Genomic DNA, 11,533 nt, shown 5'->3' on the forward strand with positions numbered 1-11,533 from the left:
ATATATATATATATATATATATATATATATATATATATATATATATATATATATGTCTTTATTTTAAAAAAGGGTCTGTGACAGTTTGAAAACAGAGAAGAAATTTTTGGACATAGAGTTGTTGACAGAGAAGAACTAATCCATGCTTCCTCCCTCTGCTTCACCAAATTCTGACAAACTTTGCAATGAAAACTGAGACTAATCAGACGGAGCAACGAGTGCTTTGAGACAATGAAAAGTGCAGCTTCCATTTCCTAATGTGGGCTGACAGCAGTTATACTTTATGTTGTCTTTTTATTCATTCTACTAAGAAAAAAAAAAGTCATCAATCTCTTATTTTCTGCAAACCTTTTTTTTGTTTCTTGGAGTTTTTTTAGTTAATGTTTTAATCCAAATCACCCTGGACATTATTATTTAAAAAAAAAACTTATTAGATATTTTTTCTACTTTGTGCTGAAAATCCACAAATCAATTTGCAATCCAGATATAGGTTTTGGTTAAAAGATAATTGATCTAAAGGATCGTGTCTTCACCCCTAAACCCTTTAACTACACAACCAAAATAAATGAGAAAAAGGAAAGTTTCTGTTGCTTATTGCTTTGGGATAATTATACATATAATTGATATTTTTAGTACTTGTAATAGGTTTTCTCTGCCGTTTGTGGAGCAGGTAGTTATTCCCAGCAATAAAAAGAAAAAAAAATCACTTATGCTTTGTATTCTTAGCAGATGCCAAATTTAGGTAATTTTGGAGCTGAAGTGGTTTGTCGCATATTTGCAACAACAGGCATTAATGGGTAAAGAAAAAAAAAACATTTTGAAAGATCTGACTAAAGTTTAAATGATAGATCTATCTCATTGTGCCTCACACAACTGTCCTAATCCAGCAACTGTGTCCTTGAGATCAGGGATGAGGATGTGCAATGGCTGATTGGTAAAACAGCTAAAAATCAAAAGCAAATTCAGCCTCTTGTTTTATAGAGATTCTTTCACCTTCGTCGCCAGATTAAAATCCATAAAAGAACTTAATTGACCAAACCAAATTGTTTGATTTCACCTTAATCGTTCAAGAGGTTTTACTGAGTGTAAAATAAAATGAGGGCTCCATGAAGCCTTTGTGCTGGACGGCCGTTTTGGTCATTTATTGTGATGTTAAGTTTTGTACCTTTAAGAATTGAGTAGTTTAATTTTGTTTATACTCTACCAATAAAAGACAGCACACTTTGACCCAGACGGGCTATAGCCATCGCCCTAATTTAACATCTTACGGTGACCTTTGACCCTCCCCTCCATTAAGCCCCCCCACACACACTAAGAAGGAAAAAAACGGCCAAGAAACAGTCGATTTGCCATTAGAAAGCCTTACTTCTGTAGAAATCGCCTGACCCCCGGGTGACTTCATCATGTCAGTGTCTGTGTGTTTGTTTGCCTTCTGCGAGTGCGCGAGTGTGTAGGCATCCCTCACCGATCTCACAGTTCTCTCCGGCGAATCCTTGTGGGCAGTAGCAGCTGTAGCCTGTTCTTTGAGGAAGGCACTTTCCTCCATGCAGACACGGGTTTGTCACGCAGGGATCCACTTCAGCTGAGACAGACAGACGGCGGGGGTGAGGGGGGGTTGGCGTAAGCAGGGTTTAATGAGTGGGGGGAGAAGAGGAGGGGAGAACGCGCAAAAAAGAATCAATTAGTGATTCTGAGGATTAATCCTTCCCCTAAGTAACATGCATCTAACATATTTCATTTGTCTCCATGGTGATGCTCAAATTTTATTGCCACTATTTTAAATTATTCTAAAAACAAAAATGCATAAGAATCTCCCCTGAAACAAAAATAAAGTCAATCAAATCCAACAGCTTCTGCTTTTGCATTTTCACTTCAACCTCTGTCTGTTTGATCCAAAACCGGTGTTTCAGCCCTGCCATCCTCTTACAGCTCAGTTGTCATGGCAACCATATGGAAAGCAACCCTCGGCTCACTCCCATTGGCTGCATTTGACAGTGTGAGAACTTCAGACATCAGCCCACCTTAACAAAAAAATGAGCAGACCTCCTGCTGAGTGCTTTGCCCTCTCATGTCGCTCCCTAAGTGCTCACATGTGTGTGGTCTCTTCACACAAACACACATTTCCATATCAATTGACACACAACCACATGTGTCCCCCCCTTAAACCGCTCATTATAGCAACTTACGGTCTTTGAAAACTTGTTTAGTCGCTGTTCCTTGAAACCAACGTCTGCTTCAGATAGTCTAAACCAACGTCTGCTTCAGATAGTCTAAACCAACGTCTGCTTCAGATAGTCTAAACTAACGTCTGCTTCAGATAGCCTACATGTGCAGGTTTGTATCTGCACAGCTATCCCTCAAGCTATGATTAGGTCTGAAATCGAGTCCTTCAATAACTAGCTAGAAGATCACCCTGCTGACTGCTGAATGAAAATGCAGGATAAGAAAGAGTTAAACGAAAGAAAATTGAGGCTATTCAATCAGAATGACCCCAAGGCACTATCAATAGCCTCAACTCAGTGATGAATCTTTCATGCCACTCTTGTCTATGTATGCTTTCAGTTCTGCTGAAGTAGGGAAGGTGTGAAAACCAGCCATGCATTTTATGTAACGTAAGTCAGCCGGGGTCAGGAATGCATTTGCACCTTTTGTATTAGTCAAGCTCGCGGCGTATCAAGACAAATATCAACTGGTACGACAAGAAGATTTACCAAAGTGTGTGCGTGTGTGTGTGTTAGATAAACCTGGTGCGATTTGCCGTTCATTAAAGCGAGTGGTGCAGAAAAATCAATACTCTCAGAAGGAGCTGACATACTGGACAGTCCCCTGCTTTGCACACCACCAGCACAAGCAAGAATGAGCTGGAAGGCAGCAAAATCCACCCATTAAGTTCACAGAAATAGGATCAAAATGCTGCAAAGATTGGTTACTTCTATGGAAATATCATAAACTTATATTTGAAAAATCTGGAGGATTCAAGAAAAAATGTGATGCTTTCTAAGTACCACATGTGAGGATACAGAAAGAGAATTTGTAAAGCTATTAATGAGAAATATGTTGATCTCCTCATTAAACCAACTCCTGAAATTCTTGGGATCCAGCCAGGAGAGTTCTGACCTCCTCTGCCATGAAGCTCCAAACACATGGGATTGAACTGGAGCTGCAGTTCGTACATGAAAGAGAAATGGAACCTGAAAGCTATTATTCAAGTCCCATCTCCTGCGAGTGCATCCATCCACCTCTGCAGTTGCTGAAGCAAAGATATCAGCTTGTGTTTGTGTGTTTATAGTCTTCCGCTTGCATGACTCCAAGGTCTCGCAGTCAATCAATCAACACTCACACTGAATACCAGTAACCCTGATGGTTTCCCTCAGCTTCATGTCGATACAGTTTACAGCAGTTTTCCATCAGATTCCTCCTCACCTAGTGGGGGTGTCACCATCCCACATAGACATGAGCGGCTTTCAGAGGCGACAGAAATAAAAAATAAATGACAACAGAAATAGGTGATAGAATGATGCCTAGGGGGCTTTTATACTCAAACACAGAAAGGTTCCGATGCAGTCACACAGCGAAGTGAGAAATAAATTGTAAACCAGGTGGCAGGCCAGGAGCTTCCTTGAGATATACAGAGCTGCAGACCTAATCATCAGCTGTGATTGGTGGCAAACATGCAGTCTCTGCTTGTGACTGAGTAAAAAGGGCATGTGCCTGGGGAAAAAAACACTGGATTGTTTGATTAAATCAGCCAGTGGCAAGGTCGAAGAAGATGACAGCCCTCTTAGAATAGTTTTTCCCCATCAGTATCAAGGTCATCCTTAATAAAACATAAAATAAGACTTTATTCTTGGATGTTAAAATGCATTTTCTTGCTCTTTTGTATGTAGAGTGACTTAAAAACAACTATATTTTTAATTTTATTAGTGTTAGCATTGATTACCCTTTTCTAGAATTGTCAAAAAAAGACAATTTTGCAATTTCACTAAATCGTAATTATGTGTATAAACACAAACCAACTCATGCAATAAGTCATTCAAAAACAGGGAATAATACTTTGATTTACAGCAGATACATTCCAATTTCTGCCACATCTATCAAAGGAGACGTTGGCGTCTTATTCAGGCTTTAGAGCGACGAGCTATGTGGAAGTTGATACGAATTAAGTGGTTTTTGGATTATGTGGTTGGTTAAGACAGACGAGCTGTGGATCCAACAACTCTGCAATTACACGCACAAATTTTGATGAGCTGTGTGATGCTGTGGGACTTCCTGTGGCGCCCTAAGCGTGGTAATCCGGTTGTTGGTCACGTGACTCATTTCATTTTAAAAATGTGTAAAAAAAAAGTGCAAAATATGTCAATTTTGTTATGCCTCAAAAACCACCTCTTCCAAGAACAAAAATTTTTTTCAAAAAAATGCAAGTTTTTTCGAAATTGTCGTATTCCCATTGGGGTGTGTTATCATCGCGCAATTTCATAGTCAATGAAAACGAAGCTAATGTGTTGTCACCTATTGAAAATGCTTTACTTCTAGCTCCAGTGAAGTCCATTCAGTCGCCATTTTTCAGTGATACAGACCTCGCCATTTGGCCAGAGTCACATAGCGAGAGTAAGCAGTGATTAATCAGAGTCGGTCGAAGACCATAGGATAAACAAGTGTTCAAGAATGCGCATCACAGGTGTTAGGCACCCTCACTTTTTTCTAAAACAACTATATTGACCCAAAAACTGTGTCATTTGAGGGTCTTTAATGTTTCTTTGTGACCACATCTATAAACTTGTTGAGTTTTGGCTGTTTGAGGTTTAGAATGCAAAATGTTCAAGTTTGCAGTTTCTCTCCTCATCAACAGAAAACGACTTCTCTCTTGGTGCCAGGATTAACAGAAACTTGGAACATGTTTGAGAGCTGGCAGATGCTGAAATGAAGGAGAATTGAGTTGAGTGGAAAAGATCACTGAAGCTCCGGGTAGAGTCTAATTTATTACCAATGGTTTTACTAGAAAAAATAATGTCCTCGTGCCATATTTTTTTAGTGGATTGGTGCATGCTTGTACTTCATTAGTTACACTCAGCAGATTAATTTTATGAAGGGCGCCATACAGCTGAGCTTGGAGGATTGCAAATTTCCCTGGAGATCGAAGTCATGGATATAAAAGCTGCATTTTCATTCTGAGTTGTAACTCAGAGTGGACCGTTCTGGATGTCGTCCAATTTAGAATGTTTCCTTAAGGTGGCGTACCATTCTGTGTCTTTGATTTTTAGTGTCTGCAACCAACCAGAGTTGGGGAGGAGCAATGCTTTTAGAGACAACTGTATACATTTTTGCCGACATTGCAAAGAGCTCCCACATTGAGACATTTAAGTCTTCAAAAGATGGGCGAGAATGGAGTAGACATCCTAGTGCCACCCCTGTCACCATGGAAACCAGAGATGATATGCTCTGGAGAGAGACAACTGCTTTTCTACATTCCCATAGCATCTGATTGCCCCGGTCTGCTTTCAAGGTTTTGAGCCTGTATTCTTCACAGCATGCCATTCTGAGAACCACGTATTAATCAAGTGTCAGCCTCACGCTGGGAAATATGAGTATGATTTACAGGGAAGAGCAAAACCTTGACAGCATCTAAAAACAGACTAACCTGTTGGAGTGAAAGACGTGGTATTGGCACTCAGTCCTCCTTTACTTGCTTCTTCGTCTACATTAACAGGTAAGAGAGCTCCTGAGCCAACAGCATGGGACCAAGCAGGTTCCTCTTCTTCTGGCGCTCCCGGCAGTGACAGAGGATAAGCCTGAGAGCTGTTCACAGCTACTTTCTCCACTGGGACCAAGTGAAGAGGTGTGTGGGAATTAGTGGAATTGTCCTGGATGTCTGCATTAGGAGTTGAAACCAGTCCAAATGTTTCTGTCTGTGTAGGGGGGTTTGATTCAGACAATGAGGGAGAGACGGATAATGGCTGGGATGTAGGTGGAGCCATCTCTGTACCTGAGGAGGAGGAAGATAGGGGGAGTAACGATGACTGGGATTCTTGGAAGGATTCAGACTGGGAGGGAGATGCAGACAGTGAGGTTGTTGGGAATTGAGAGGAGGGCAGAACTGAATATGATTTGTCTGAAACAGAGAGGGATGAGCTTTCTGATGCAGCTAAAGTGGACTGATAGTTGGACTCTGACATGTCGGTCTCAGTGGTAGTTATCAGTGTGGTTTCCAGAGTAGTTGGCGATGAAGTGGTAGTAGCGGTGGTGGTAGGTTGTGCTTTTCTATGACCCCTTTCTCGCGATCTTTCCCTGGATCTTTCTCTTGGTTTACTTGTTCCAGCTGGTCGTCGTGACACTTGAATCTCCCCCTTTGCTTCTGCACCAACTTCTCCACTTCCTTCTTCCTCTGTTTTTTCCTTCTCCTGTCTTTTCCCTTTTTCCTCTCCTCTGTGTCTTTCCTCCCCTCTGTTCTTCTTCCCTCTTCCTCTTCCTCCTCTGCCACTGGCCCTGGAGGTCACAGTTTCCTTCTTCTGCTCCGGCAGGGTGGTAGTCTCTGGTTCCACTCGGATCCAAGTTTCTTTACTGGAGAACATGATTTCAGGGGTTGTGCTGGACGCATTAAGTGTGTTCTCCCAGCTTTTGATGGCCACTGTTGTCACAGGATCACTGGAGGAGGCCACAGTGGATGCCAAATGAGAAGGGGACTCCTCACTAACTGGTGAAACGTCCTCCTTTGAGGGACTGCTGAACCATGAACTCCCCCAAGAAAACAGGCCTGTGGAGGGCACAAAGACGGCAATTACTGCAGACAGAGAGATGAGTACAAAAGACATCTTGAAAGAATAACTGCCTAGTGTAGACATATTGACTTCAGTTTAATTTGCCAAACTCAGCAAAGTTCTGAAAATGGACAATTGGATGGAACAAAGAAAAGTTAGTTCACTCAACTGTCAGTCAAATATTAAAACACCCCAGTTGACAGTGGCTTGTATATACATTTATTTTTAGTGTTAAAGTTGACTTTTTACCCTGGTGGGAAAGGACACTTCTTACTTTTACTCCAATGAACATTGTATTTTTGGTGGTTTAAACATGTTGTTGTTGCATTTTCTCACGGTGGAGGACATATATTAAGAAAATTAAGATTAAAGCGGAGTATTTATTTATTTAAACCAAGGGAAATCAGGATCAGATAAAAAATGCTGTTGGAAAAAAGCGTATAGTTGTACAAACTACTATCTGCAGGACACAAGCTACATGCTCTGCTCCATTCTGATACATCCACTTGCAGACAAATAGATCCGTTGACGTTTTTATTTTTCTCACCTTATCTGCCATCTGATTCTTGGTAGTAAACAAGGAAATCAGTCAGCGACAATGAATGGCAGGTTTATTGGGAATTCTAATAAAACCTGAATTTATTGAAACCTGATTTTTTTAAATACTTGAAATCAAATTGTATATATCTTCTCTGGATGTGGTCTGATAGCTGTCAAATGTATCTGTCCTGCATGTTTAATCGTTTTTTTTTTAAATTATAGGGTTTGATTTCCTTCCAAGATGTTGGGAATACTTTTGCAGACCCTTATTTTTTATAATCCAACACACCACCTCTCTGAATATTTTTAGAAAGGAAACAAATAGCTGTAGCGCATGTTTTAACGAAATTAAATTAGATTTTTAAAAAAGAACAGCCTTTTTTTTAAATTATTTGGAGCGCAATTGTCAGTAATCCATCAGGCGATGAGGAAAAATTGAGGCTGAAATCAATTCAAAAGGTACAATTCTTTGCTATAAGTAATGTATTTTTTCATTGTCATGGTGACAGTCATAATGAAGACAAATCACTTAGTGAAGGACTTCAGTGGGAAAAAATATGAAAACCTAATTGTACACTGAAAGACACATTTTCACACATCAACAAACTCTGAAAAAAGAAGTGCACTGCTGTCACAAATTGCCTCAGAATTGAATCAGCAGCTCTGTAACTCAGCAGTGGTAAACACTGAACCTGCTCTTTGAAAACACATTCATACACAGTTGCACCTGTGGGAGCGTAGGAGCAAACATAATACATGGAACATAATACAGATAAGACAGTTTTTTCATTTAATCGCCTAGTTCTTGCTGGTTATTTATTTTTTGTTTGTTTGTTTGTTTTTAAAGAAAGTTAATTTAATTATAAAAAAAGTACAAAAAATGTACTTTTATTAATGTTTCACATATGAAAACTCCTGGGAACATCTTTGACCCCAATAGAACATATCACAGGGTTAGGAAAAAAAATGGAACAAGATAAAAATGCTTCAATAAAACGTACAGTATATTCAAAAAGTACTCCTTAAAAAGTCACAAAGTGGAAAACTACACATTTTAGTCACTCCCTAGTACTGATTCATTTACAGATTTCCTTATGTGACTGTAAAAAAGCAAAGAATATAATCACAACAGTAGGTACTGCAAGGATTTGTGGGGCAAAATAACCTTTTTTAATTAAAGTATCACCCTAATCATCTATTATTCTATTGTATAATCGTTCCCAGTAGTCTTTTAGGTATGATTATGCTATTTTTAGCTAAAATTAAAAATACGTTTGTCAGGACATAGTGAGCGACAGTAGCTCATTAGAATTTAGCCTCTGAGTTGTGGGTGGGACTGTTGGCTCGGAATAAGGCCAGCACCTTCCCATCATCCATCTGTTTACACAACACATTCTCACTCTCAACACATCATATATGGATGTTGTCACAAATGGGCAGACAGCTGGTTCCATGTGCAGCAGGTTTATTAGCTCAAACAGAAACTAAGCACAGCTAAAAGTCCACTAAGCTAAATCATGGTCAGACAGGCAGAGGTCAATCACGAGCATGAGATCATCCAAGAAGAGAGTGAGTAGTCAGAGTCCAGGCAAGGGTCAGGGCAGGCAGCAAGCAATCAGAGAATAAGCAGGGTCAGAAACAAAAGATCAGATCTAGAATAAAATGCTCGGTAATGCAGGCGGGGTGGCGCAAAACAATACTTCGCACAGAGAAAGGCTCTGTGTGCTCTTTAAAAAGCAGATGGGTGATTGTCAGATTGGAGTCAGGTGAGTTAGTACTCTGGAGACTGCTCCCGCCGGTGATGAGAGGGAGACAGAGCTCTGACTCCTGACAGATGTATGGTTTGGGCCTCCTCTGCCTAATTTTTTGACATTTTGAGCATTGCCAACTTGACATTTTTTGACGTGCTGGCTGTTCCCATTAAATCACGGGTCCCCGACCTCTGGGCTGTGAACCGGTACTAGTCCGAGGGGTGCTTGGTACCAGGCTACAAACAGGAAAAAATTATATACGCTAACCAAGGGATCTTCAACCCTTGGGACGCGAACGATAACCCAACAAGGTACCGGTATTGGGGACCTGTGATTTAATGGGAACAGCTAGCACGTCAAAAAAACAAAGATTTAGTGATAAGGAAAACGCCAAAAAGTGACACAAAGCGGACCTGAACCATACATAAATATATGACGAGTTGGGAATGAGAATGTGTAGGTTTACAACAAAAATGGTGAACAATATCGGAGTTATCAAGACATACAGTTTTGAGCCAGATGAACGAGGAAAACAAAGACGTACATGGATCTAGACAATGGAGTGGAGCACAGACCTTGTGGCTTGCCATAGTACCTTTTTCCAAAGGCTTTTTTGCATCCGCTCCTGATTGACAACAATTTAAATCAAGAAATACGGAGAAATGCCATTTTAAGCTTAAATTATTTTATATAAGTCCTCCATTGTGATAAAAATGCTACAAGAAGATGATAAAAGCACCAAAAACAAGATTTTTCATTGGAGTGGGTCTTTAAGGTTTAGTGCTTTTGCTCTAAAGATAATTCAAGCTTTTTTTCTTTTCAGCCAGATTAGACAAGCTATTTATCTTCTATCTAAACAAAGAACTATAGAACTAGATAAATTTATTTTTCTGTTTTTGCTTCGCCTCATCAAGCCAAAGACAATCCTGTTCATTGGAAAATGTTTCCATCGATTTCAGCAGCACAGCTCACACGCTAGCACTGTCTGCAGAGGGCAGGCACGTTTTGAGGAGAGCAGATGCTAACAGCTGGAACTCCTTGGCTGTCACACCTGGCATCAATCACAGCTTGTTAGTGGGTCTGCAGGAGAGGCAGGACGAGCTCCTGAGAAAAGGTCAGCGGGACTTCAGTTTATCTTCAGACTTTCACGGAACACATTCTTGCCTCCACAAAGCCTTCTTATTGAAAGCGTCTGCACCCTTATTTCCTAAAACACATACTAATTGTTGTCCTACTTCCTTACTTTCACATTAAGCTACATCCACTACAGCCTGTACAACAGTGATGACCATCAATGCCTGTGAAAATACGCTCCCAATAATCCTCCATCCTTTTATCCCTTTCCCTAATTTCACCTCTTCTCTGCAGCTCCTTCAACAAGAAATACAATAGAAGCAGAACAAAGCACAAAATTCCCACTTACTGGGCAATTATTAACAAGCTGAAGTGGAAGGCAGAAATTATTCACCTGGTGATGCAACACTGGAAGGATTGGAGTTTGCTTCTTTTGTTGCTGTGTCCTTTTCCTCTGCATTCGGAGCCTGGGTTCCCTCCTCATCCTCAGTCCCTGCCAGATAGTTCCAAGGCTTCCAAATAGACTTGACAATTTTAGAGATCACCTAAAGGGATTCAGCTTGATTCAGACATTCATTTTTCAAAACTTTTGAATGCCGTGAAGAACAAGAAACCAACCTTCTTCTCTGAGGGGGTCGGGTGAACTGGAGGTCGAAGAAACTCTTCAGAATCTGGGCCAGGCTCCGTTGGCTCACCCCAGTCAAAGGAACTCTGTCCTGGCATCAGCTGGAGGGTCACAAATGACCCAGAGGACTCTGAGGACCAGGGGTCTGCGGCTTCAGATGGGAGAGTCACCAATTATTTCTCGTTATTTTTGGACACCGGTCTAACTTCAGTGCAGACTTACAAGTGGAGTGAGAGGAAGGCTCGTCCTCCAGCTCAACCAGTCCGGTCCAGTTTGACGAAACGTTGTCATCTAAGAACAATGCATGAACGTGCAATTAAACCAATTAATGTTCTGTTGGTTTCCTGTTTGATTTGGATTCAGTTAACCAGCTGGTAAATGACACACAAGTGTCAAACCTCTGATCGTGGTGGTTTGTTGTGTAGTCAGGTTGGATCCGTCTGTCGCTGCAGAGTCAGCATCACTGGAGCCTGTGAGATAGCTCCAGGGCTTCCACAGGGAGCTGTAGATCTGAGAAGCAGAGCCCGTCTCTTCTACTTTACCTGAAAGCCGAGTTTAAAGGAGTTTAGTGCTGAAGTGTCCATACATGTGCTTTAATTTAGATAAAAATGGCAATAACAGTCAGCACAGGATCCAGCACTGACAGCTGAGGACACTGATGTTTAATGTAACCTGTTCTCGTTTTGTCCATCTCTCTTGCATTATCTGCCAATCTTGCAGCTCTCAAAAACATTATACTGGCTTTGTTAACAGAAATGACTGTTATTGTTATTAAAAGCAGTTTTTTA

General features: G+C 40.7%; 1 protein-coding gene across 2 annotated transcripts in view; it reads right to left on the minus strand.

Annotated features, from left to right (window-relative positions):
- The window catches only part of LOC112147329 (neurocan core protein), a 43,512-nt gene that overhangs the window by 12,393 nt on the left and 19,586 nt on the right, over positions 1 to 11,533 (minus strand). For both annotated transcript variants that reach the window (XM_036216340.1, XM_024273637.1), the window contains exons 8-13: positions 11,144 to 11,287; positions 10,968 to 11,036; positions 10,739 to 10,896; positions 10,515 to 10,665; positions 5,639 to 6,751; positions 1,466 to 1,582 (exon numbers count right to left, since the gene is read on the minus strand). In XM_036216340.1, the coding sequence (XP_036072233.1) occupies positions 1,466 to 1,582; positions 5,639 to 6,751; positions 10,515 to 10,665; positions 10,739 to 10,896; positions 10,968 to 11,036; positions 11,144 to 11,287 (1,752 nt within the window). The remainder of the gene's footprint in view (positions 1 to 1,465; positions 1,583 to 5,638; positions 6,752 to 10,514; positions 10,666 to 10,738; positions 10,897 to 10,967; positions 11,037 to 11,143; positions 11,288 to 11,533) is intronic.

The sequence above is a fragment of the Oryzias melastigma genome, linkage group LG17 (genome assembly GCF_002922805.2).
Source record: "Oryzias melastigma strain HK-1 linkage group LG17, ASM292280v2, whole genome shotgun sequence".
NCBI lineage: Eukaryota > Metazoa > Chordata > Actinopteri > Beloniformes > Adrianichthyidae > Oryzias > Oryzias melastigma.